Below are 26347 nucleotides of genomic sequence, written 5' to 3' on the forward strand. Positions count from 1 at the left end.
CAACCATGAAATACATGCCTGTAATACAAGAATGCTTGTTGGAAAACACTAGAGAACTGAACACAGCAGTAAAGCAAAGACTGGCAGCAGCAGTTGCAGACTTGGGTGCTCTGTGCTGGTACCAGGACAGCTCCTCACTCGGGCAGCTCTCAGTACACTCTGTAGCCAAAGAAACGGCAGGTATCCTCTAAGAAATGCAACATAAACAGACTGCCTTCACTCCAACATGGGAGCCCAGACCTGGTCTGTGGATGCCCCACCCAGGCTGGTGCTCAGGGTTCCCCTGCGGCACGGCACCCTTCACGGGCCTGAGGGAACAAAGTGCAGCCACAGAGGTTTCCTTTCTTATAAAAATCTTTAATAAAAATAGCTATCTACAGAGCAGGTAATAAAACAGATGCTTCTAGCTTAAATTCCCTTCCCCCAGCCAGGCACAGAGGTAAAGCAGATACTTCAGGTGGCTCTGGCTAATGGAAACTGAGACTCAGTTTTCAAGAGAAGATAGGAAAAATCACATTTTTTATGCTGCCTCTGTAGTTGATTCTCCTCCTTTCAAAGTCATGGAGTAAAACACTTAGCTAGGTGACAACCTGTCTTACACATCCCTATATAAAACTAAATGGATTCATAGGGTAGCAAAGACATTTGTAGGAAGTTGGTGGCCACGGTGTTCACACCCTGACAGCTACAGGGAGACGAGGGACAGAATCCTACCCTTAGACCAGCTGATGAGGCAGGAAAAGGTGCAAGGACAAAGGATGAGAAAGGTTTCCAGGTGGGCCTGCCACAGCTGCGTGCGCGGGTGGTCCTGGGAAGGGCGGTCATAGGCATTCACCATATCCTCCAGACTCCAATGAGAACACCCCCTTGCCCTAATATCCCAGGAGCCTCTTGGCTTCTTCACTTTGAGCCTGAAGGGTCTCGCTGGCGTACTTCTGAAGCAGTTCCATTTTCTTCCTTCGCACAAGGGCCTCTTCAATCTGTGGACACCAGAGTAAAGGACTCACTCCTCAGCACGGCATCCAGCCCCTGCCCTGCCTGGCCCGGCCCGGCCCGGGCGATATCAAGAAGCCAGACTTTCACTACACTTACACCCAGAGTGGTCTGTTACACCCAACCCATTCCCACTGGGACCATGTGAACAAAAGCATGTGTTTGTCATTTCCACCTAGAGCAGAGTCCTGCCTTTTGTGGATCCTGCACCCTTTCATGAGCACAGGACTGGGTCGCCCAGTGGAACTGAGAGGTCCAGAATTCAAAGGAAGGCACTGAGAGCCTGCCCTGGAGGAGCAGCCTCAGTCCTGGCCACACCCCACCCCCAGCGGCTCTCAGCTTCCCTCCTACCTCCTGCTGTGATGGCACCGGAACATGAGCGATGAACTTCTGCTGCCCATCCTCCCCTCCCTTCTCCATGCTGCATTCCTCATCAGACTACAAAAAGAGACAGAGATCATCATAGGAAACTAGGTACATGAATGTAGATATCTTGGTAAAATATACCACTCTTAAGCTGTTTGAAAGCAAAGGAATGCAGAAGTCTCATACTAACACAAGAAGACACGCAAGATGAGTTATTAAAGAGAAAAGGCACAGAACGCTGTTTTACATATGGAGAGAAAGTAGGACAGAAACTATTAGCAGCAGTGAAAAGTTGGTGGACAGTAGGTATAGAAAAGAGAATCATGGGCTGGGAAGGTGGCTCAGTGGTAGAGCACTTGCCTTGCATGCATGAGGCCCTGGGTTCGATTCCTCAGCACCACATAAGCAGAAAAAAATAAAAGGCCCAAAGTGGCACTGTGGCTCAAGTGGTAGAGCAATCGCCTTGAGCTGAAGAGCTCAAGAAGGACAGTGCCCAGGCCCAGAGTTCAGGCCCCATGACAGGACTCCCAAAAAAGAAAAGAAAAAAAAAAAAAAAAAAGAAAGAAAAGAGAGTCTTTGGCTGGGCACCAGGGGCTGACATCTGTAATCCTAGCTACTCAGGAGGCTGAGATCTGAGGATTGCGGTTCAAAGCCAGCCCGGGCAGGAAAGACCGTGAGACTCATCTCCAATAAACCACTAGAAAACCGGAAACGGTGCTGTGGCTCAAGGGGTAGAATGCTCACCTTGAGCTGAAGAACACAGGAATAGCGCCCAAGCCCAAAGTTCAAGCCCCAAAACCGACAAAAAAAAAAAGAGAGAATCTTTGTTGAATATCTTTTCATTTTTGAACCTTGTGAATATATTTTTAAATTTTTAAATGAAAAAATAAACTATACAGAAAGAAAGATCAATTTTTACCCATGCATGGCTGGGCATCAGTGGCTCACACCTATAATTCTGTTACTCAGGAGGCTGAGATCTGAGGATCGTCAAAACCAGCCCAGTCAGGGCTGGGAAGGTGGCTCAGTGGTAGAGCGCTTGCCTTGCATGCATGCGGCCCTGGATTCATTTCCTCAGCACCACATATGCAGGAAAAAAAGCCGGAAGTGGCACTGTGGCTCAAGTGGTAGAGCCACTAGCCTTGAGGTGAAGAGCTGAGGGACAGTGCCCAGGCCCAGAGTTCAGGCAGGAAAGTCTATGAGACTCTTATCTCCAATTAACCACCAAAAAGCCAGAAGTGAAGGGATGGCTCAAGGAACAGTACCCAAGCCTTGACTTTTAAACCCCAGGATCAGCACAAAAACAAAACAGGAAAGCCTGTTCTGTTAACACTAAAACACACACTTGCCCTATAGCCTGGAAATTTCACATTGTGTGTAAACAATGCAACTCTATTTGCAGGAGCTGCAAATGGCCCTTAAACAAACCATGCACATCAGACCCAAGAGTATCAGGGTGCCTTGGAAATAGGAAAAAACAAACTATGCATCAGATATGAGAGCACAGTTCATTACCTGTGTGTGAGTGTATATAATAGAATGGTGAAACATTAGCCTGTCAGAGCAATCGTGGACAGGACTGCATCTATAAGTCATAGTCAAGTCCTATTTCCTTCTGGGCATGTGCATGTGAGTGTGTCTCCTGGGCAAGTGCATGTATGTGTGAGAGTGTCTCCTGTGCATGTGCTTGTGTATCTCCTGGGCATCTGTGAGTGGGTGTGTCTCCCAGGCATCTGTGTGTGTGTCTCCTGGGCAAGTGCATGTATGTGTGCGTGTGTCTCAGCATCTGTGAGTGGGTGTGTCTCCTGGACGTGTGTGTGTGTGTGTGTGTGTGGTTGTGTGTGTGTGTGTGTGGTTGTGTGTGTATGTGTATCTCCTGGGCATGTGGGTATGTCTCCTGAGTGTGTGTGTGTGTGTATCTCCTGGGCATGTATATGTGTGTGTGTCTCCCAGGCATATGTGTGTGTGTCTCCTGGGCAAGTGCATGTATGTGTGCATGTGACTCGGCATCTGTGAGTGGGTGTGTCTCCTGGACACGTGTGTGTGTGTGTGTGTGTGTGTGTGTGTGTATCTCCTGGGCATGTGAGTATATCTCCTGAGAGTGTGTGTATGTGTGTGTGTGTATCTCCTGGGCATGTGGGTATGTCTCCTGAGTATGTGTGTGTGTGTGTGTGTGTGTGTGTATCTCCTGGGCATGTGAGTATGTCTCCTGAGTATGTGTGTGTGTGTGTGTGTGTGTGTGTGTATCTCCTGGGCATGTGGGTATGTCTCCTGAGTATGTGTGTGTGTGTGTGTGTGTGTGTGTGTATCTCCTGGGCATGTGGGTATGTCTCCTGAGTATGTGTGTGTGTGTGTGTGTGTGTGTGTGTATCTCCTGGGCATGTGGGTATGTCTCCTGAGTATGTGTGTGTGTGTGTGTGTGTGTGTGTGTCTCCCAGGCATCTGTGTATGGGTGCGTCCCTTGTGCATCCGCACGTGTGGCTACTGTGCCCTGTATGCACCTGGCTTGTGGTGGCTACTAATGAAGTACCTACCTATCCCATCTAGAAAAATCCTCCTGGGCCACACTGCCACCCTACGTCAGACCTCCACTGATCATCCTCAGGGTCAACTGGACCAGAGTGGGACTCCAGTCTGCTATATATATCCTCTGTGACAGTAATGAACCTCTCCTGGCCTGAGGCCTTACTCGTGGTGTTGAGATAGCCCCTCACATGGGATCCCCACCCCCACCGGGAAACAGCAAATCAGCTTCACTCTGGACCTGTCCAGACTCCCCTCCTGTTCCAGCCCTGCTTCCATCTGTGACATGGGCAGGTCAGACAGCTACCAGCAGAGTGACTTCCCCAGGGTTCATACCTCCCATTTTAGCTCATTCAGGAGGACTAATCTTCTAACGAAGAAAATTGTATCTGGCTGAAAACACAGCTAACAAGCAACTCTCAGGGCAGTCCTTTATGGAACCCTCTCTGTGATCCTCACAGGAATCCACAGACATCCTGCAAGGGTAAAGACTGTGTCTAAAGTCAGCTTCTTCCCTAGTATCCTTTGTGGCTTGGAGCAGAGGGCAGTGAGTGCCAGACAGAACCCATGCCAGTACCTCCTCCTCATTGACAGCATAGATGTTGATCTCCTCTTCCTCCTCCTCCTCTTCCTCTTCTTTTTCGCCTCTTGCCAGCCGAGCCTCTCTCTCTGCTTTCCATTTTTCCACCAGCTCAGCTCTGACTGAAGACAAGGGAAATGGAAGCTCTTTATTCCAGTCTCTAAAAACCTTTCACCACTAGCTTGAAAAGAAAAATCTGATTTTGTCCTGGGGTAGGAAGAGGCCATGAGGGGTAGTCTAGTCCTGGGGTAGGAAGAGGCCATGAGGGGTAGTCTAGTCCTGGGGTAGGAAGAGGCCATGAGGGGTAGTCTAGTCCTGGGGTAGGAAGAGGCCATGAGGGGCAGTCTAGTCCTGGGGTCGGAAGAGGCTATGAGGGGTAGTCTAGTCCTGGGGTCGGAAGAGGCCATGAGGGGTAGTCTAGTCCTGGGGTCGGAAGAGGCCATGAGGGGTAGTCTAGTCCTGGGGTCGGAAGAGGCCATGAGGGGTAGTCTAGTCCCATAGCATCTCTAGCTACTACTGTAAGACAGCTTTTTGGAATGTCACCCACATGAGCAGTCTGGGAAGGAACACTAAAGTGTTCCTTACAATGTGTGTGCTTTGCATAAAGGTGACGCCTACTCACAGGAACCCTACCCTTGATTTCCATCAATAAACACTGGTGGTATGTAAAGCACAACCAAGAACTGCTAGCATGAGCACCTTCAATGAAGACCGTTGTGGAATAAATCCAGGTGACCTCCTGGCTGGCAGCGAGAAGCCAGAGACAGTTCTGCAGCCTCCCCGCCTGCTGTCCTAGACCCAGCATGGTCCTGACCGCTGCCCGACTTGCAGGTCAGACCACTGCCATTCCTCTGAAGACCCTCAGAAGTAAAGGAAACCCCTTCTGGCATAATGAACTATTGAAACCCTGGTTTCAAAAGAGAAAACAGAAAACATCTGTAATGAAGCCCTGTGGACCTACGTTTCTTTTCATATTCTTGCTCCAAAGGCACAATAACACCATCATCTTCATCTAGGTAACCATAGTATTCAAAATCAATTGCCTTCATCAGCTCAGCACGTGTCTTTCTGGGAGGAGGAAGAGCTAAAATAAACAGTGGTAACTCAGCTGATTCACAGATAAATCAAATCTTCAGACATACAAGGCATCATGGTCATTTCATCATATGGTCAGAAGAGTATCATGAAACAAGGATCTGTAGCATGCATGGGAATGAATAAATGGAAAAACCTCTTTAAAACTCGTGTTTTAGCTGGGCGCTGGTGGTTCACGCCTATAATCCTAGCTACTCAGGAGGCTGAGATCTGAGGATCGTGGTTCAAAGCCAGCCCGGGCAGGAGAGACCGTGAGACTCCTATCTTCAATAAACCACCAGAAAACCGGAAGTGGCGCTGTAGCTCAAGTGGTAGAGCGCTCGCCTTGAGCTGAAGAGCTGAGGGACAGCGCCCAGGCCCAGAGTTCAAGCCCCATGACTGACCAAAAAAATAAATTAATTAATTAAAACAAAACAAAACTTGTGTTTGGGTTCAATTAGTACATTTAAAAGGGGTCTATCCTCAAGTGGTAGAGAGCTAGCCTTGAGCTGAATTATTGAGGGACAGCACCCAGGCCTAGAGTTCAGGCCCCACAACCGGACCCAAAAACAAATAAATAAATAAAAATAAAAGGAGTCTATCCAGTTGGGAATGTAGATCAGCAGTAATAGAATGCCTTTTGGCTCAAGGCCCTGTGTTTACTCCCTAGCACTGCAAAAACAAACAAACAGAACCTATCCTAATCTTGAAAAGGCAGCTGGAAATGTAACTGAGTAGTAAAACATGTTAGCCAACTCTAAGTCCTAGGTTCAATCACTAGAACCTAACACTCCTGCAAAAGATAAAAAAAAAGAGAGAAACCCTCTAAGTTCACAGTAAAGTTCCATGGATACAGATGTTCACTATAGCACATTTATGTAACAGTGAAAAACTGGAATAATCTGGAACGAAGTCTCGGATGTGCATGGGATGAGATACTCTGGACCTCTACAATAGAGGAAAGGTCATAATGTCAGATAATAAAGGAAGCCCTAAGCAAGCAAACAAGGGAGAGATGGTCCAGAGTAAGGGTTACAATCAGAATTTTTAAGCAATCCTTTCTCTTGTTTTAGTTTCATGTGACAGGGTAAGTATGAGGGATGAAGAAGCCAGCCCAGAGAGGGCCTTCACATAGCCCCACTGAGATAGAAAACACATCTACATGGAGGGATTTTACTCAATAGTGTTCAACCACTTGAGTTACAGCTCTACCTCAACATTTTGGTGGTTAATTGGAGTTAAGAGTCTCACAGACTTTCCTGCTGAGCTGGCTACAAACCAAGATCCTCAGATCTCAGTCTCAGAATAACTAGGAATATAGGTATGAGCCACTAACTGCTAACCACTAACTACTTTTGATATCAGGAGATTAATGCACTCCTCTCAGTCTTAATCTATGGGAATTTACAGAGGTTAGTAATTGGAGATATACAGACATACATCCTACATAGTTGGCTCAGAGCATTAATTCTACAGGGAATGGCTTACTAATGCAGTTAGAGAGCTGGGCTTTAGCTCAGATGAGACCCTGTTTCATCCCCAGTACCACCAAAAGGCAAGAAAACAACTTTGATTCAATCAAAATCTATTTCATTCAGTTCTGGGAAATTTGCTTGAAATGCCAGGGTAGAAGGCAGTGTCCTGTTGCTGAGAGGACAACATACAAGCAGATAATGAGTTACTTCCTCCATACATGGAAAAAGCAACTTACAACATAGGAAACACGGAGAAAGGTAGTCTGAACTGAGCGACTTCTGGAAAAAAAAACTCTTCCTGGGGTTTTCAGTGAGCCAATAAGCCAATAAACCAATAATTTACTTAGTCTAAGTAAACTGAAGTGAGTCTGGTCCCGGCCATGGGTGAAACACGCATGTGGAAGGGAGCATGCAAAGGGATCAGTAATGGTCCCCAGTTACCTCTGGGGACAGAGTCAGGGGGGTGAGGCCCAGACATGCCTGGACATATACAGCCAGACAATGGCTCAAAAACCAAAAATCTATTGTGTAGCAAAGAAAAAGGGAGGAAGAGCCTATCACATATTGTACATATTTAAATTATGGATAGAGCCTTATGAAACTTCACAAATGAGTTACTTACGTTCTTTTTCAAACAGCTCTCTAACACCAGGTAAATCCTTTGCTGCTCCAAAGTACTTGTAACCTCGGTTTCCTGGGACTTCTTTCCCTTCATGATCCAGCATTTTAGGACCAACTTTCTTATTAGGGAGGAAAAAGAGAAAGCAAATCTTGATTCATAAATCTATTTCTATGCTTGAAAATATGTTTTGAGATGTTAAATATCAGTGCTCAGCCCACTTACGTACCTTTTAAGGCTTTAAAATACAAATATCTAACTGTAGGAGGTTCTAGATGAATTATGACATACATTAGTAGGATTATTAATTTCACACCTATAAATGTCAATTCTTGCCAGGCAATAGTGGCTCGAGCATCTAATCCAAGCTACTAAGGAAGTGGCAATATGAAGCTTTCAGTTCAAAGCCAGCCCAAGCAGACAAATCTAAGAGACTCTTACCTCCAATAAATCAGCAAAATGCTAGTTACAGATGTGGAGCAAATGTCAGAGCTCAGCCTTTAGTGAAAAAGCTAAGCAACAAGCTGGGCACCAGTGGCTCACACATGTAATCCAGCTACTCAGGAGGCTGAGATCTGAGGATCTCGGCTCCAAGCCAGCCCAGGCAGGGAAGTCCACGAAACTCTTATCTCCAATTACTACTGGAAAACTGGAAGTGGCATTGTGGCTCAAATGGTAGAATGCTCACCTTGAGCTGAAGAGCTTGAAGACAGCACCCAGGCCCAGAGTTCGAGCCCCACCACCAACCAAAAAAAAAAAAGTTAAGCAACAGTGGAAAACTATTAGTTCAACCAGTACTGACATACACACGCACGTGCACACACACAAAAGGTAGATCTTATTAAATTCAAATGTTGACTCAGTAAAACATTTTTTATTTTAATTATTTATTTTTTGTCTGTCATGGGGCTTGAACTCTGGGCCTGGACGCTGTCCCTCAGCTCTTCAGCTCAAGGCAAGCGCTCTACCACTTGAGCTACAGTGCCACTTCCGTTTTTCTAGTGGTATATTGGAGATAGGAGTCTCGTGGTCTTTCCTGCCCGGGCTGGCTTTGAACCGAGATCCTCAGATCTCAGCCTCCTGAGTAGCTAGGATTATAGGCGTTAGCCACCGGCGCCCGGCCTCAGTAAAACTTTTTTTTTTGGGGGGGGGGTCTGGTCCTGGGGCCTGAACTCTGGGCCTGGGTGCTGTCCCTCAGTCTTCAGCTCAGGCTAGTGCTCTACCACTTGAGCCACAGCGCCACTTTCGGCTTTTTTTTCTTTTTACTTATGTGGTCCTGGGGAATCGAACACAGGGCCTCATGCATGCAAGGCAAGTGCGCTATACTACTGAGCCACCTTACCAGCCCCTCAGTAAAACATTTATGAGTCAGGCACCAGTGCCCCACACATGTAATCCTAGCTACACAGGAGGCTAAAATCTGAGGATCATCGTTTGAAGCCAGTCCAGGCAGGAAAGTCTATCAGACTCTTAGTCTCAATTAACATCAAAAGTCAGAAAACGTAGCTGTGACTCAAACAGTAGAGCACTAGCCTTGAGCACAAAAGCTCAGGGACAGTACCCAGGCCTTGAGTTCAAGCTCCAGGATTAGCATTAAAAAAAAATGAGTGTGTGGCAATTTAACAAAAGACTAAGAACAATCACAAACCACCTAAATAGTAGACAAATGAGATACATTGAAAAGAACAAACAAATCTATTAAAAAACAATGTCAATAACTATAGAGTGTGTAACTGTTGGGCAGGGCCTGTGGTAGAGAGAAAATCCTAAAAAGGGCATTACTAGGAAATGCAAAGCAAGGCCCAAGATACTGAAAGAAAATAAAGGATATATAGCAGGATATTGTTATCTACTTTTTTCCCCCAACTTTCTGAGCTAAAAACGTTTTATTTTTTGCTGGTCCTGGGGCTTGAGTTGGGGGTCTGAGCTTTGTTGCGCGAAGCTAGCACTCTACTACTTGAAATAGCTCCACTTCTGGCTCCTTTTTGGTAACTGAATGGAGGTAAGACTCCCACAATGGTCTTTCCTGCCACCTGCTCCAGCTGGCTTCCAACTGAAATCCTCCGATATTAACCTCTTGAGTAGTGTGAGTCACCAGTCAGCCAGGATTACAGGTATGAGCCACCAGAGCCAGCTCAAAACCGTTTTTTTTGTTGTTGTTTTGTTTTGTTTTATGGTTGGTCATGGGGCTTGAACTCAGGGTCTGAGTGCTGTCCCTAAGCTCTTTTCCTCAAGGCTAGTGATCTTCCACTTTGGGCTATAGCTGCACTTCTCACAACATTTTAAAAAATGATACAAATAATTCTTTATTGACATGAAAACTGTTCCTGATACACTGTTAAGAGAATAAGCGGAGCTGGGCACTGGTGGCTCACACCTATAATCCTAGCTACTCAGGAGGCTGAGATATGGGGATTACCATTCAAAGCCAGCCCAAGCAGGAAACTCCGTGAGACTCTTATCTCCAATAAACCTCTAGAAAACCGGAAGTGGTGCTGTGGGTAAAGCAATAGAGCGCTGACCTTGAGCTTAAGAGCGCAGGGACAGAGCCCAAGCCCAGAGTTGAAGCCCCAAGACCACCAAAAAAAAAAAAAAAGAATAAGCAGGCTGGGAACGTGGCTTAGTGATAGAGTACTCGCCTAGCATGCATGAAGTCCTGGGTTCAATTCTTCAGTACCACATATACAAAAAAAGCTGGAAGTAGCGCTGTGGCCCAAGTGGTAGAGAGCTGGCCTTGAGCAAAAGCAGCTCAGGAATAACACTCAGACTCCTAAGTTCAAGCCCCAGGACTGGCCAAAAGAGAGAGAGACAGAAAGAGAAAGAGAGAGAGAATAAGCATATAGTTAAGAATATGAACTAATTCCGGGAAAAAAAAAATACACACATACACGCCTGGAAGAATATCTAGAACGATAAATAGCAAATGTTCATATTACTTATTTTCTGTGTGGTAGAAAATATAATACAAAAAATATAAATGTAGCTGGGTGCCAATGGCTCACGCCTGTAATCCTAGCTACTCAGGAGGCTGAGATCTGAGGATCATGGTTCAAAGCCAGCCCAGGCAGGAAAGTCTGTGAAACTCTTTATCTCTAATAAACCACCAGAAAATCAGAAGTGGCACTGTGGCTCAAGTGGTAGAGTGCTCCACTTGAGCTGAAGAGCTCAGGGCCAGTGTCCAGGCCCGGAGTTCAAGCCCCACGACCAACAAAAAAGAAAAAGAAATATAGGTATGTCTACATATATATGTATTTTTTTTTTTTTTTGGTCAGTTGTGGGGCTTGAACTCTGGGCCTGAGCGCTGTCCCTCAGCTCTTCAGGTCAAGGCCAGCGCTCTACCACTTGAGTCACAGCGCTACTTCCGGTTTTCTGATGCTTAACTGGAGAGAAGAATCTCACAGACTTTCCTGCCCGGGCTGACTTTGAACTGTGATCCTTAGATCTCAGCCTGAGTAGCTAGGAATTCAGGCGTGAGCCACCAACACCTGGTCTATCTTTCTTTTCTGTACTGGGGATTGAACCCAAGGCCTCATTCTTACTAGACAAGTGCTCTATTACTTGAGTCATCCCGCCAGCTCTTTGGGGATATTTTGTTTCAAAATCTCACTAACTTTGACCAGACTGCCTTAAACTCACACCTTCTGAATAGTTGGGATTAAAACTAATATGTAATCACACTCAGCTAATGTGTACTTTTTATACTATCTACATGTTGTATTGTTATGTTATAAAAGTTACCATTTTGAAAAAAAGGCAAAACTGTGACCAAAATTTTACATAAAGGGATTATAATCTTATGGTGACATTCGTAAGGAAAAACTGGAAGCGGCTAGGTTATAGCTCAGTGGTAGGTAGCTAGAATGTGAAAGGTTAGGTATAGTTTAGTACTAGAATACTTATTTATCATGTGAGAGTCCCTGGATTCCATATCTAGCATAACAAAAAAAAAAAAAAAAGGAACTAGTGGCTCATACCTGTAATCCCAGCTATTCAGGAAGCTAAGATCTGAGGATCTCGGTTCAAACCTAGCCAGGGCAGAAAAGTCCCTGTTAGACTCTTACCTCCAATTAACCATTCAACAACTAGAAGTAGAGCTATGGCTCAAAGTGTAGGGTGCTCTACCTGAGCAAAAGAGCTCAGGGGTAGTGCCCAGGTCCTGAATTCAGGCCCCATGACCAACCAAAAAAAAAAAAGGGGGGGGGGAGGGGAAATAATAAACACTAAAAGCCGTTGGGTGCGCTCATCGCTGTAATCGTAGCTACGCAGGAGGCTGAGAGCCAGAGGATCACAGTTCAAAGTGAGCATAAGCAGAGAAGTTCGTGAGACTATCTCCAGTTCCCTGTAAAAAGCCTGGACAGAACTGTGGTTCAAGTGGTAGAGTCAGCGGTAAGCATATAAACCAAGCAAGAGCATGAATTCCCCAGTACCAGCATGAGCATGTATGCACTCACACAAACACACCCAAATGGAAGGAAATATTCAAAGAGCTGCACCTGTTGGTAGGATTGTGACTGAATATGGTTCTATTTCTTTGTACCTTTTTGAATCTATAAAAATGTAGAAAACAAAAATATTAAATGCTGGGGCTGGGAAGATGGCTCAGTGGTAGAGCGCTTGCCTTGCATGCCTGAGGCCCTGGGTTCGATTCCTCAGCACCACATAAGCAAAAAGAAAAAAGCCGGAAGTGGCGCTGTGGCTCAAGTGGTAGAGCGTTAGCTTTGAGCTGAAGAGCTGAGGGACAGCGCCCAGGCCCAGAGTTCAGGCCCCACGACCGGACCCAAAAAAAACAAAAAAACAAAAAAAAATATTAAATGCTTAAAAAAGTGGAAGGAGCCTGGCACCAGGGGCTCACGCCTATAATCCTAGCCACTCAGGAGGCTGAGATCTGAGGATCACGGTTCAAAGCCAGCCCAAGCCAGCCCTGGCAGGAAAGTCCGTGAGACTCTTTATCTCCAATAAACCACTCAGAAAACTGTAAGTGGCACTGTGGCTCAAGTAGTAAAACACTAGTCTTGAGCTGAAGAGCTGAGAGACAGTGCCCAGGCCCAGAGTTCAAGCCCCATGACCCGCCCCCCCTTACACTTACACACACACACACACAACATACACAACACACACACACACACACAAAAACACTGAATGTGTGATAATTAATCTTGATTAACAACTTAACTGGACTGAGAAACACCCAGATTAAGCCAGGCAGTAGTAATCCTAGCTACTTAGGAGGCTGAGATCTGAGGATCAAGATTCAAAGACAGTCCAGGCAGGAAAGGTCATGAGACTCTTATTTCCAATTAACTACCAAAAAAGTAGAAGTTGTGGCTCAAGGGGTAAAGCTCTAGCTTTGAGCAAAAAAGCTCAGAAATAGCACCCAATCCCTGAGTTCAAGCCCCAGAAACAGCACAAAAACAAAACAAAAACCTACGCAGATTAGTAAAGAACAGCCCTGGTGTGTCTCTAAGAGATTTCCTAGGACAAATTACCTAAATTGGGAATCACACCCTGAGTGTGGCAACACCATCTCACTGAGGCGGGGGCTTGCCCCGGCACAGAAAGAGAAAGGAGAACACCTTTAGGTGTGGGTATCCTCTCTGCTTCCGGCAGCCATTATGTGAGGAAATTCCTCTGTACACAATCTCTACCTGATGAGCCAAATAGACCCTCTCCCTCATGGTACCCTCTCAGATCTTCCTCCTTGAGATATTTTCTCAGGTATTCTGCCACAGCAACCGAAGTCTGCCTGACACAGGACCTAAGAATATATTTTAGGGGCTGGGAAGGTGGCTCAGTGGTAGAGCGCTTGCCTTGCATGCCTGAGGCCCTGGATTCAATTCCTCAGCACCACATAAGCAAAAAGAAAAAAGCCGGAAGTGGTGCTGTGGCTCAAGTGGTAGAGCCCTAGCCTTGAGCTGAAGAGCTGAGGGACAGCGCCCAGGCCCAGAGTTCAGGCCCCACAACCGGACCAAAAAAAAAAAAAGAATATATTTTATTTGTCAGACCTGGAGCTTGAACTCAGGGTTTGGGCACTGTCCCTGAGCTGCTTCTTTTGCTCAAGGTTAGCACTCTACCCCTTGAGCCACAGCGCCACTTCCAGCTTTTTCTGTTTATGTGGTCCTGAGGAATCAAACCCAGGGCCTCATGCACGGGAGGCAAACATTCTACCACTAAGCCACCTTCCCAGCCCTATTTTATTTATTTACTTATTTATTTATTTATAAATACATCTGAGGCAGATTTTCATGATTATTAATAAAGTAGTATTACTTTAAGACAGTCTACAGAAAAAGAGAATCTCCATCACAGACTGCTGAAGAGGTTACGTAATGACCCAGGTGATGCCCCACTGGGGCCTAGAACAGAACCAGACCCCAGGTCTGTCAGGAAGACCTCTCCACTGTCATGGGTACCTCAACCTGACGACTTCTGTGTTATTCACCACACACAGACTTCCTGCTTAACACTCTACAACCCACTCGTTTCAACGGCTCAGTGTAAATGAGTGGAACGGGGTAGGGTCTCAGGCATGGATCCATTAGTGGCTCATTATATCAATTAAGCAGTCACAATTGTCAACTTTTAAATAAAATCAAAATGCAGCAGAATAGAAAATATCAAAGTACATCACACATAGCAATTTTTAATACATTTTTGTGTGTGCTGGGTTAGAATGAGTGCATAAGCCTGCATATTTATATGTTTCACAATAGGTTATGATCCATATATTTTTTATTTAATTTTTTAATTGTTTTTGCTGGTCCTGGGGCTTGAATTCAGGCCTGGTCTCTGCCCCTGAGCCTCTTTGTGCTCAAGGCTAGTATTCTACCACTTGAGCCACAGCACCGTTTCCCACTTTCTGCTGGCTTATTGGAGATTCAAATATTTTTAAAGGTACTATTCTAGGGTATTGCATTTCTGGAGTCAAAAAATGAATAAAAACAATGGAGACCAGGCATCACTGGCTCATGCTATAATTCAGAAGACTAAGATCTGATAATCATGACTCAAAGCCAGCTTGGGGGGGGGAAAAAGCAGTTCACTGAGACTCGTGTTTAATAAACTACCAAAATAAACTGCAAATTGAGGCATAACTCAAATGGTAGAGCACCTAGCACTGTGTGTATGCACGCATGTGCACATGCACGTGCAGTAATCCTGGGGCCCTGGGTACTGTCCCTGGGCTTCTTTTGCTCAAGGCTAAGACTCTACCACTAAGTCACATTCTCAGCTCCGTAACAATTTTTTTTTTGTCAGTCGTGGAGCCTGAACTCTGGGCCTGGGTGCTGTCCCTCAGCTCTTCAGCTCAAGACTATCACCCTACCATTTGAGCCACAGCACCACTTCCTGCTTTTTCTGCTTATGTGGTGCTGAGGAATCAAACCCAGAGCCTCATGCATGCAAGGCAAGCACTCTACCTCTGAGCCACCTTCCCAGCCCGTCCATAACAATTTTTAAAAGCTATCCTGCCTGCTTTAAGGCCTATACTTTCAAATTATACTTCCAATCCACTTTCTTTCTTGCGTGTAACACGTGCATGTGTGTGCAAACGTGTGTGTACCTATAGTGAGGCCTCATGCTCACAGGTTTCTCTGCTTACAGATGGTACTCTACCACCTGAACCACCCTTCCCATTCCTGTTTCGCTAAATAACTGTGGAGACAAGAGTCTTGACAATTTGTCTACCAGACCGGCTTCAAAGACCCTCAGGCCCCAGCCTCCTAGGTAGCGAGGCTTCGCCTACGCGTTGCATACATGTCCTACTCACATGTAACAGAGGCGCCACCAGCTGGCTTTAGCTTCCTGCAGGAAGCTTGTGTGAATCTGCTACACACTCACCAGCTGGCCCCAACGGGAATAGAATGGTGGCTTACTTACTCCATAATCAGGGCCGCCAAGTTCTTTTATCCGCACCTCCCAGTGTCCTTTTTCTCTTAACAGCTTATTGATCTCATCATTCAGGTCTCGAATTCGGAATTCACCTAAACCAGCTAGAAGGCAGAAATGTTAATATCATTTCTTCAAAATGAATGTTGAGGGGCTGGGAAGATGGCTCAATGGTAGAATGCTTGCCTTGCATGCATGAGGCCCTGGGTTTGATTCTTTAGCACCACATAAGCAGAAAAGGTCGGAAGTGGTGCTGTAGCTCAAGTGGTGGAGAGCTCACCTTGAGCTGAAGAGCTGAGGGACAGCGCTCAGGCCCTGAGTTCAGGTCCCACGACCAACCAAAAAAAAAAAAAAAAGAATGTTGACAGCCCCAAATGTAGGTACTACATAAAAATAGAATTTAAGTTGAAAAGAAAACCACAACTAGACAAATAACTAAAAAGCAATTAGAGAATATTACACACAGGACAAAAAAAAAAATCCCTAACAAAAAACTTCATTAACAAGCCAGGTACTGGTGGCTCATGCCTGTAATCCTAGCTACTCAGGAGGCTGAGATCTGAGGATCATGGTTCAAAGCCAGCCTGGGCAGGAAACTCCAAGAGACTCTTATCTCCAATAAACCACTAGCTGAAATGGAGCATGCTGAAGTGTGCTGTTTGTGGTGGGCAGGGTCTGGACAGAGCCAGGAATCCACCAGAGAAAAGAGGATAGTGGTGACACTGATGGGTTGAAAGGAAGCACCTAGGCTCTTGCCAGGGGCAATCTGAACCCAGCAGAATTGACCAGCTAATGGAGATGGATAGGAAATACTCCTGGAAATGAACAAGTGGGAACTATGGAGCCAGGAGCTTATCTATATCTTATGGTAGCAGTTTACATGGTTATGTAAGTGTAAGCTGAGAATGGGTTCATTTTATCCTAGATAAACTCCGCAGAAAAGATCAGCAGTGCATTGTGGTGTGTGCCTTAACTCTAAACTGTTTGGGAGGCTAAGCAGAAGGACTGCTTGAGCTCAGGAATTTGAGGCCAGCCAAGCAACAAAACAAATAATAAGCTAAGAGCTGGTGATTCATGCCTTAAAAAAAAACGGCATACACAGGACTGGGGAACAACTTAACTGATAGTGAGTACTTGCCTAGCAAACATAAAGACTTCAGTTCAAACCTCAGCACCATAAAAAGTACGCAAAAAAAATGCGTGTGTATGTGTACATCTTATCATTTTTTAACCATTAACTTTTTGTTATTATAAAGGTGATGTACAGGGGCTGAAAAGGTGGCTCAGTGGTAAGAGTGCTTGCCTTGCATGCACGAGGCCCTGGGTTCAATTCCTTAGCACCCCATAAGCAGAAAAAGCCACAAGTGACGCTGTGGCTCAAGTGGTAGAATGCTAGCCTTGAGCTGAAGAGCTGAGGGACAGAGCCCAGGCCCAGAGTTCAAGCCCCATGACAAAAAAATAAAAATAAAAATAAAGGTGATGTACAGAGGGGTTAGTTACGTAAGTCAGGCAATTAAATTAGTACATTTCTTTCTTGCCAATGTATACCTTATAAATAACAAATATATGTAAATATGTATATGTGTGTGTGTGTATATATATATATATACACACACACACATATACAGAGAGGGCAGGAGAGGAAGAGAGAGGGGAGAGGGAGAGAAAGAGAGAGAGAATGAACTTGAGCACAAGCACCAGGCACTAGTGGCCATGCCTATAATCCTAGTTGATACTCAAGAAGCTGAAATCTGAGAAGCAATATTTGAACCCAGCCCAGAAAAGTCCATGAGACTCTTATCTCTAATTAACCACCAAAAAGTAGGAAGTGGATCTGTGGTTCAAGTGGTTAAGTGCTAGCCTCGAGCAAAATAGCTCAGGGATGGTACCTTGGCCCAGAGTTCAAGCCCCAAAACAAGCACAAAACATGGGGCTGGGAAGTGGCTCAGTGGTAAAGCGCTTGCCTTGCATGCCTGAGGCCCTGGGTTCAATTCCTCAGCACCACATAAGCAAAAAGAAAAAAAAGCCGGAAGTGGCACTGTAGCTCAAGTGGTAGAGTGCTAGCCTTGAGCTGAAGAGCTAAGGGACAGCGTCCAGGCCCAGAGTTCAGGCCCCACGACCAGACCAAAAAAAAAAAAAAAAAAAGCACAAAACATACACAGACACACATACATACACACACAACAGACTGTTTGCAGTTGCAGGGTGATAACAATAGGAAGCAGGAGGGTGAATGGAGAGGGTAAATGAGGGTGCATAGGTTAAAGCACTTTGTATGCATGTAGGAAAACAGAATAATGAAACCCGCTGAGGTTGTTTTAAATGAGGGTGGGAAGGGTAGGGGAAAGTGATGGAGGGGGTGAGATTGGTGAGGCTTTGTTAGAAGTGTTGTCAGGTGCTCTTCTCTGTAACTGTCAGCGAGGTCAGACTGACCAATAGCATTATTCAGCTCTTTGTATCCTTCCAGTTCTCCTGTTTGTCGTACTGATTACTGAGAGAAGTGCTGGAGTCCCCAGTCTAAGTGTAGAAGTAAGAATCACATTAAAGAGACAAGTTAGCTTACCATTCTGAATCTGAGCTACTTTTTTTGAGATCTCTCCAATGATCTATTAAAAAAAAAAGTAAATAGTTCATTTTCAAGACTTTGTATGTCTGAAAGTACAAGAAAACTATAATTTAAAAGTACTAGTTAAAAACACTTAAAATTCTGATTTATTTAGTCAGTTGTTGGGCTTGAACTCTGTCCTTAACACAAAGCTTTAAAGCAGATACCAAAAACCCTCATTTAACAGATGAGAAAAATAAAAGCTTACAGGTAGCACTGCATTTGTTTTGGGTTTTTTTTGGGAGGTGGCCAGTCATGAAGCTTTAACTCTGGGCCTGGGCGCTGTCCCTCAGCTATTCAGCTCAAGGAGAGTGCTCTACCACTTAAGCCACAGTGCCCCTTCTAGTTTTCTGGTGGTTAATGGAAGATAAGAGTCTCATGGACTTTCCTACCCGAGGTGGCTTTGAACCAAGAGCCTCAGATCTCAGCCTCCTAAGTAGCTAGGATTATAGTCATGAGCCACCAGTGCCCGAATTAGAATTCTGATTTAAGAGCTATTTATATAAAAAGAAGCAACCACATACTTGTTAATTCCATTTAGATCAGATTTACCCAGAATATACCTGTCGTCTCCACTTCTCTGCTTTGGGCAACTCTGTACATTCTGAAGCAAGGAAGGGTCTTCGTTCCTAAGAAATATAATATTACATGTTTCTACTATGCTAGTTATAAGCTTATGTATCATTCCATTCCACATGACCCTCAGCCACACAAACACAAACATTCACTGCACTGCACCTAATACAGGGAAATGGTGGATATTATCTAGTTTAAAAAAAAAAAAACAAACCCAAATGATTAAATAGCAGTGGCCCACATCTGTAATCCTAGCTATTCAGGAGGCTAAAATCTGAGGATAAAAGTTTGAAGCCAACCAAGCCAAGAAAGTCTGAGACTCTTATCTTCAATTTACTACCAAAAAGCCAGAGTGGAGCTGTGCCTAGAGCAAAAACCTAAGGAGTAGCAGCCAGGCCCTGAGTTCAAGTCCCAGTAAGGGCAAAAAAAAAAGGCTAAATAAGTCACATTTTATCTATTTCATGGTATATTTGTACTATCTTAAGAAATTATAGCTGTGTTAAAAATAAACATGTAAATATGGAACACATATACACATGTGCATGTATAAGAAATTTTTAAAAATCAAACATCTATTAGAGCTGGACACTGGTAGCTCCCACCTATAATCCTAAATACTCAGGAGGCTGAGATCTGAGGATTATGGTTCAAAGCCAGCCAGGGCAGGGAAAGTCTGTGAAACTCTTAGCTCCAATTAACTACAAGAACTATGGCTCAAGTGGGAGATTGCTAGCCTTGAGCAAAAGATGCTAGGGACAGTCCCAGGCCCTGAATTTAAGCCTCAGGACAGGCAAAAAAAAAAAAAAAAGAGCCCAGAGACAGCGCGCAGGCTGCAAGTTCAAGACCCAGTACCAGCAAACACAGGTGCACGCGCACACACACACACACAAATTACTAGGAAATAATAATAAACAGAGAAAAGAGCACGTGGCATATGGGAAGACAAGTCAGCCATCCTACACCATCATCAGCCATCTTCTTCATTACAGAACTTGGCCTTGGATTTAAGTGAGAACTGGATGGCTTTCTGATTAGTATGCCTCCTTTATGTTTCCTGTAAGGTTACAATGCCTATGATTTAGTGCCCAAAGCAGAAAGAAAAACATCTAAAAGTTGAATGCTGTCCTTAATCTTACTGAGTCTCCGTGATTTTATTGTATTTCATCTGGTCCTACACCCCACTCTTTTCCTTTCATTGAAGATCGAATAATCACACTACTTCCACTACGGAAAGCATTACCTGGAGTTCAAGCCAGCAGCCTCTTTTAAGAGTATCAGCCTTACAGACAGGAAGATTTGGATTGCAAGCTCTACCTAAGGAATTTCACTGCATTTCTCTTGATACTTTGCAATTTATGAGGAAGATTTACACCAACCTTCACTTTTCCCTCTTCCAACTGGGCTTGGCGAAATCTTGCTAAGGCCGTCCTACCAGGGACATAAAAGACTCATTAGATCCTGTTCACAGATTTCTCAGCACCCAGTTCTTGATAGGGTAGACCTACTCATAACCATATTTAAGATCATATAAATAGCAGAAACTAGGGTTAGGAGGTGTGGCTCAGGTGGTAGGGTGCCTGCCAAGCAAGCAAAAGCATCAGATACCAATTTGGAGTCCCAGTCTCAGACAAAAAGAAAAAAGAAAAAGCAGAAACTAGAATATACGAAGTGTTGGTTGTCCAGGCCTATAATTCTAGCTACTCAGGAGACAGAGATTGAGAATCACAGTTCAAAATCAACCCAAACAGACATATCAAAAAACTCTTATTTCCAATTAATAAACAAAAACATAGAAGCAGAAGTGTGGCTCACGCGGCAGAACACCAGCTATCGACTTACACTGCATTCCAGACCTACTGGAAACTATTATAGATAAGAGTATGTTAAGTCAGCGCTGCTGGTGGCTCCTGCTATAATCCCAGCTACTCAGGAGGCTGAGATATGAGGATCACGGTTCAAAGCCAGCCCGGGCAGGAAAGTCCAAAAGACTTGTATCTCCAATTAACCACCAGAAAACTAGAAGTGGTGCTGTGGCTCAAGTGGCAGAGCGCTCACCTTGCACTGAAGAGTGCAGGGACAGATCCCAGGCCCAGAGTTCAAGCCCCACTACCAAAAAAAAAAAAAAAAAAGAGTACTGTGGTGAGAAATATATCCAAATATTAAAAATTAATATCACAGGGCCCCAGATGTCTGCCTGACACCATTCACAGGTAAATAAGCATTCGTTCAATATACTTTCTAGAAGGTGCCAGAAAACCTTTATGGGGAAAACAAATGGAAAAGTATGGGAACTTTTTTTTTTCATTCCGTTGTGATGCTTGAACTCTGGGCCTGGGCGCTGTTCCTCAGCTCTTCAGCTCAAGGCTAGCACTCTACCACCTGAGACACAACACCAATTTCAGTTTTCTGATGGTTTACTGGAGATAAGAGTTCAGGAAAGGTGGCTCAGGGGTAGAGCGCTTGCCTTGCATGCATGAGGCTCTGGGTTCGATTCCTCAGCACCACATAAGCAAAAAGAAAAAAGCCGGAAGTGGCGCTGTGGCTCAAGAGGTAGAGTGCTAGCCTTGAGCTGAAGAGCTGCAGGACAGCGCCCAGGCCCAGTTCAGGCCCCACAACCAGACCCCCCAAAAAAAAGTCTCAGGGAAGCCACACACTGGTGGCTCATGCCTGTAATCCTAGCTACTGAGGAGGCTGAGGTCTGAGGATCACAGGTTCAAAGCCAGCCCAGGCAAGGAAAGTCCATGAGACTCTTATCTCCAATAAACCACTAGAAAACCAGCAGTGGGGCTGTGGCTCAAATGGTAGAGGGCTTGCCTTGAGCTGAAGACCTGAGGGACAGCGCCCAAGCCCAGAGTTCAAGCCCCACAACCAACAAAAAAATAAAAAATAAAAAACTCCAGTCTCAGGTACTTTCCCGCCCAGGCTGGCTTTGAACAGCAATCCTCAGACCTCAGCCTCCTGAGTAGCTAGGATGACAGGCGTGAGCCATGGGCACGCAGCTCCAGAATGTTAACATACAAACCCTTTCTCACGAGTAATGTACCAAAAGAACCAAATATTAGGACTGGGAAGATGGCTCAGTGGTAGAGTGCTTGCCTTGCATGTCTAAATCCCTGGGTTCAATTCCTCAGGACCACATAAGCAAAAAGAAAAAAAAAAAAAAAAAAAAAAACAAATATTAGAAATTCTTGGGTGTTCATTAAATTACATAAAAGTTTAGCCAGCCAAAAAAAAAAAAAAAAGTTTAGCCAGCCAAATACTGGTGACTCACACCTGTAATCCTAGTTACTCAAGAGGCTTAGATTTGAAGATCAGAGTTCAAAGCCAACCCATCCAGGAAAGTCTGTAAGACTCATCTCCAATTAGCCACCAAAATGTTGGAAGTGGTGCTGACTCAAGTGGTAAAGCTTTGAGGAAAACAGAAATAAAAACTTCAGAGATAGCACCCAAGCCCTGAGGTTCAAGTGCCAGGGCCACAAAAAAAGTTTTAACAACAAAAAAAGTTTGATACTTACATGGCCTTTTCTGCATTTCGGGCCTAAAACAAGAGAAAAGAGAAGAAAAATGCTCATGTTTAGAATACTTTTCTTGTGCCATTTACTTTTTTTTTTTTTTGGTCCGTTATGGGGCTTGAAATCTGGGCCTGGGCGCTGTCCCTCAGCTCTTCAGCTCAAGGCAAGCGCTCTACCATTTGAGCCACAGCACCACTTCTGGCTTCTTCTGCTTATGTGGTGCTGAGGAATTGAACCCAGGGCCTCATGCATGGGAGGCAAGCACTCTACCACTGAGCCACCTTCCCAGGCCCCATTTCTTTCTTTCTTTTTTTTTTTTTTTTAATGGGGCAGGGTCCTGTCCAAGGTGGATTTGAACTTGTAATCCTCCTTCTTCATCTTCCCAAGACCTGGTATCAGATGTGTGAACTGTCATGCCTGGCTCCATTTACTTTTTGTCCATCATGGGGCTTGAACTCTGGACCTGGGCGCTGTCCCTGAGCTCTTCAGCTCAAAGCCAGCACTCTACACTTGAGCCATAGCACTACTTCCAGTTTTCTGCTGGTAACTGAAGATAAGAATCTCACAGACTTTCCTGCCTGGCCTGGCTCTGAACTGAGATCCTCAGATCTCAGCCTCTTAAGTAGGATTATAGGGGTGAGCCACTGGCACCCAGCTCCAATTTACTTTTTAGCGAAAGGTTTTACAAGGATAATGATTGTAAAGTTTTGTTTTGTTTTGTCGGACGTGGGGCTTGAACTCTGGGCCTGGGCGCTGTCCCTCAGCTCTTCAGCTCAAGGCGAGTGCTCTACCACTTGAGCTACAGCGCCACTTCCGGTTTTCTGGTGGTTTATTGGAGATAGGAGTCTCACGGTCTTTCCTGCCCGGGGTGGCTTTGAACCGCGATCCTCAGATCTCAGCCTCCTGAGTAGCTAGGATTACAGGCATGAGCCACCAGCGCCAGGCTAAAGTTTTTTAACAGAATGCTTTACTTACTACATGAACAACAATAACAAAAAAAGTATGTCCAGGCAGGTGTTGGTGGTGTACACCTGTAATCCTAGCTATGCCAAGAGGCTGAGATCAGAGGATTATGGTGTGAAGTCAGCCCACAGAAAACAGTCCATCTCAAAAATAACTAATAGGGTTGGGAATGTGGCTTAGTGGTTGAGTGTTTGCCTCACATGTATGAAGCACTGGGTTCAATTCCTCAGTACCACATACACAGAAAAAGCCAGAACTGGCACTGTGGCTCAAGTGGTAGAGTGCTAGCCTTGAGCAAAAGAAGCTCAGGGACAGTACACAGGCCCTGAGTCCAGCCCTAGTACTGGCAAAAAATAATAAACAAAATAACTAGCAAAAATTGGCTAGAAAAGCATGTCTCAAGTGGTAGAGCACCAATCAAGCAAGCAAGCTAAGTGGATACAAGGCCCTGAGTTAGAATCCTGCTTCATGACCAAAAAAAAAAAAAGCCCAAATCCTTATGACATATACTGCTCTTTCCTCTACTTCAATTCTTTTTTTTTTGAGGGTCCGGTCGTGGGGCCTGAACTCTGGACCTGGGTGCTGTCCCTCAGCTCTTTAGCTCAAGGCTAGCACTCTACCACTTGAGCCACAGCGCCACTCCCAGCTTTTTTCTTTTTGCTTATGTGGTGCTGAGGAATCGAACCCAGAGCCTCATGAATGCAAGGCAAGTGCTCTACTACTGACCACCTTCCCAGCCCCTCTACTTCAATTCTTTACTCCTGAACAGTTTCATTCACCTAGATCTTGCTAAGTCCCACTCCTTCAAATTTTACCTATATCACCACCACCCAGATGAGAAGTTCTGCACCTCTTTTTTCCAACCAGGCTGGAGGCCTCCATCTAGGTTATACTTACCCAACACCACAACTGTCTATTATCTGCAAGTGGAATTTAGGGGAGAAAAAAATCCCAAGACTGGCTTTTGCAAAGTGACTCTTAAGTGCTGTTACTAGTGTCAAGTCAAGTCAGTTACTACATAGATCATGTTTTCTGGGTTGGGTTATGTAGGATATAACAAAAGAGTTCTTGCAAAATTGGGACGCAACTTTTCTCCCTGTTCTTTCACACCTTCACTGAGAAGTGGTCTCTCCAAACCTGTTTCCCCATCTTTACACTAGAGATCATATTTCTTTTTTTTTTTTTTTTTTTTGGTTTTCAGTTTATTGCATGAAGGAGTTACACTAGTCCAAGTTAAAAGCGGACCCCAAATGGTTACATTATACAAGCTGTGAGGTTTTTAAACTTGTGACAAGGGACAGAAGGGAAATTCTACTCATTGCAAGGAACTCCTCACATAAGCTTCAGTGAGCCACAAGCACTTTAAACCCATGAACCTTCAGCTGATCGTCCTTAGCCAGGCCAATCTCTACCAGGAACTGGCATATGTTCTTGCGCTGGTCACCCTGTAACTGAATTACTTCTCCATATTCTGGATGCTCAATTACAGTACCATTGCAGGCAAATTTCTTCTTAAATGCCTTCACTAGTTTCTTTTTATTGTAATCATCAGCGATCCCTTGGACAGTAGTAAGGGTCTTCCTGCCGTTTCTCTGTTTCATTCTTATATGGATATAATCCTCAATGCCAGCAGGAAGCAGGTCATCACCCTTACTTGCATCAGCAAAGGGGTCGAAAGAGTGGAGGTTCTGGATATCGGACATACAATACGATTCCTTTTCCTCGGTGGAAACGGCCTGCGGAAGGTGGCTGCAGGAGAAGGGGGGTGGGGGGGAGGGACGGAGCGTGGGGAAGCTAGGGGGCTCAAAGGGGAGGCAGCTGAGTCCTCCGCGGCGGCTCAGTGACTGGGGTAGAGATCATATTTCTTATCTCACAGAAATGTGATAATTGTAAGGTCCATTCCTGGATGATGAGCAGACCGCACCCAATACCTGTTACCTAGGCAACTGGGACACCTAGAAGAGGTCACATCTGCATCCCCTGAGGTCTCGTCTGGATCTGATGTGGCCACACCTTTCTCTCACCTCGCCCCACTTCCCTTTACCTGGACACACCTCTCCCTACCCCTACCCTAGATAAGGCCTAACCCAGGGCCAGACACCCTCTTTGCCAGCTGCGTGCGTGCCAACCTGGCCTGGTCCCAGCAGGTCTACTGAATAAACCTACCCCTGACCTGAATACCAGGTGCGTGGTGTGGTTCTTACTCGGCTACCTCTTTTTAAAAACCTAGCAATTAGCTAGGAATGTTGCTTAGTGGTAGAGTGCTTGCCTTGCCTAGCATGCATGAAGCTCTGGGTTTGATTCCTGAGTACTACAAAAACAGCAAAAGCCAGAAGTGGTACTGTGGCTCAAGTGGTAGAGTGCTATCCTTGAGCAGAAGCTCAGGGACAGCGCCCAGACCCTGAGTTCAAGCACCAGGACTGGCAAAAAAGAAAAAAAATAGGATAACTTAATGAGATAAATATGCATAAAAGTGCCAGGCATGTAGTTTATATACATCAACCAACACAGAGAGGCACTTGATAGCGGCTGGACAAACTGGCTGGTGGCCCCTTCTGCACTCACACCCGGGGCCCCAGCGGCGCCCGTCGGCGCCCGTCGCGCGCGGTAAGGGCTCCCCGCGCCGCTGACCCTTCCGAGCCGGCCCTCCCCCGCCCTCCCTCTCGGTCCCCGCCCTTCCCACTCACCATGGCGCCCAAGGTGCAGCCCGAGGTCTCGCCGCCCCAGGCCCAGCAACTCGCGCTTCTCAGTCCCCACCAGGAACCGGAAACAGCGGGACCGGAAGCAAGGCTCCGGAAGCGGAGGACGTTGCATGCGAATGGCCCGTGGGGGCGTGGCAAAGCTACGCCCGCGCAGCCAGCAGGGGGCCTGCCGGCTCTCGCGCAACGGGCGCTTCCTGGAGGTCGGCAGGCCGCCCCGCCCGCCCCGCCCCGCGGGAGGGACACGCCCGCCCTCGCCAGGGGCGGGGCCCCGCTGGGGTGGAGGTGCTGAGTCACCGCTCCGCCGCCCGCCCGCCCCGGCGAGCACAGAGGGCAGTCTCTCTGACGGTGACCCGCCCCCCCCCCCCCCGCGGGGTCTCCCGACGGTGACCCCCGGCCCCCTCCCCGCGTGGTCTCCCGATGGTGACCCGCCCCCCCCCCCCGCGGGGTCTCCCGACGGTGACCCCACCCCCCTCCC

The 26347-nt window shown here is 45.9% G+C and overlaps 2 protein-coding genes across 2 annotated transcripts; both read right to left on the bottom strand.

Annotated features, from left to right (window-relative positions):
* Positions 1 to 336: 336 nt before the first annotated feature.
* Isy1 (ISY1 splicing factor homolog) lies at positions 337 to 25935 on the bottom strand. The gene is made up of 11 exons (XM_042670334.1): positions 25858 to 25935; positions 22211 to 22233; positions 20072 to 20123; positions 18683 to 18748; positions 18078 to 18120; positions 15506 to 15618; positions 7634 to 7751; positions 5424 to 5546; positions 4460 to 4584; positions 1345 to 1431; positions 337 to 980 (listed from the first exon to the last, which is right to left on the bottom strand). Exons 1-11 carry the CDS (start codon positions 25858 to 25860, stop codon positions 873 to 875), a joined length of 861 nt encoding a protein of 286 aa, XP_042526268.1. The 5' UTR covers positions 25861 to 25935; the 3' UTR covers positions 337 to 872.
* LOC122099843 (eukaryotic translation initiation factor 1-like) lies at positions 24327 to 25002 on the bottom strand. Its single transcript, XM_042670339.1, has one exon. It carries the CDS (start codon positions 24871 to 24873, stop codon positions 24514 to 24516), a length of 360 nt encoding a protein of 119 aa, XP_042526273.1. The 5' UTR covers positions 24874 to 25002; the 3' UTR covers positions 24327 to 24513.
* Positions 25936 to 26347: the final 412 nt, after the last annotated feature.

The sequence above is a fragment of the Dipodomys spectabilis genome, unplaced genomic scaffold, assembly GCF_019054845.1.
Source record: "Dipodomys spectabilis isolate Male_0828 unplaced genomic scaffold, ASM1905484v1 ptg000541l, whole genome shotgun sequence".
NCBI classification, from domain to species: Eukaryota; Metazoa; Chordata; class Mammalia; order Rodentia; family Heteromyidae; genus Dipodomys; species Dipodomys spectabilis.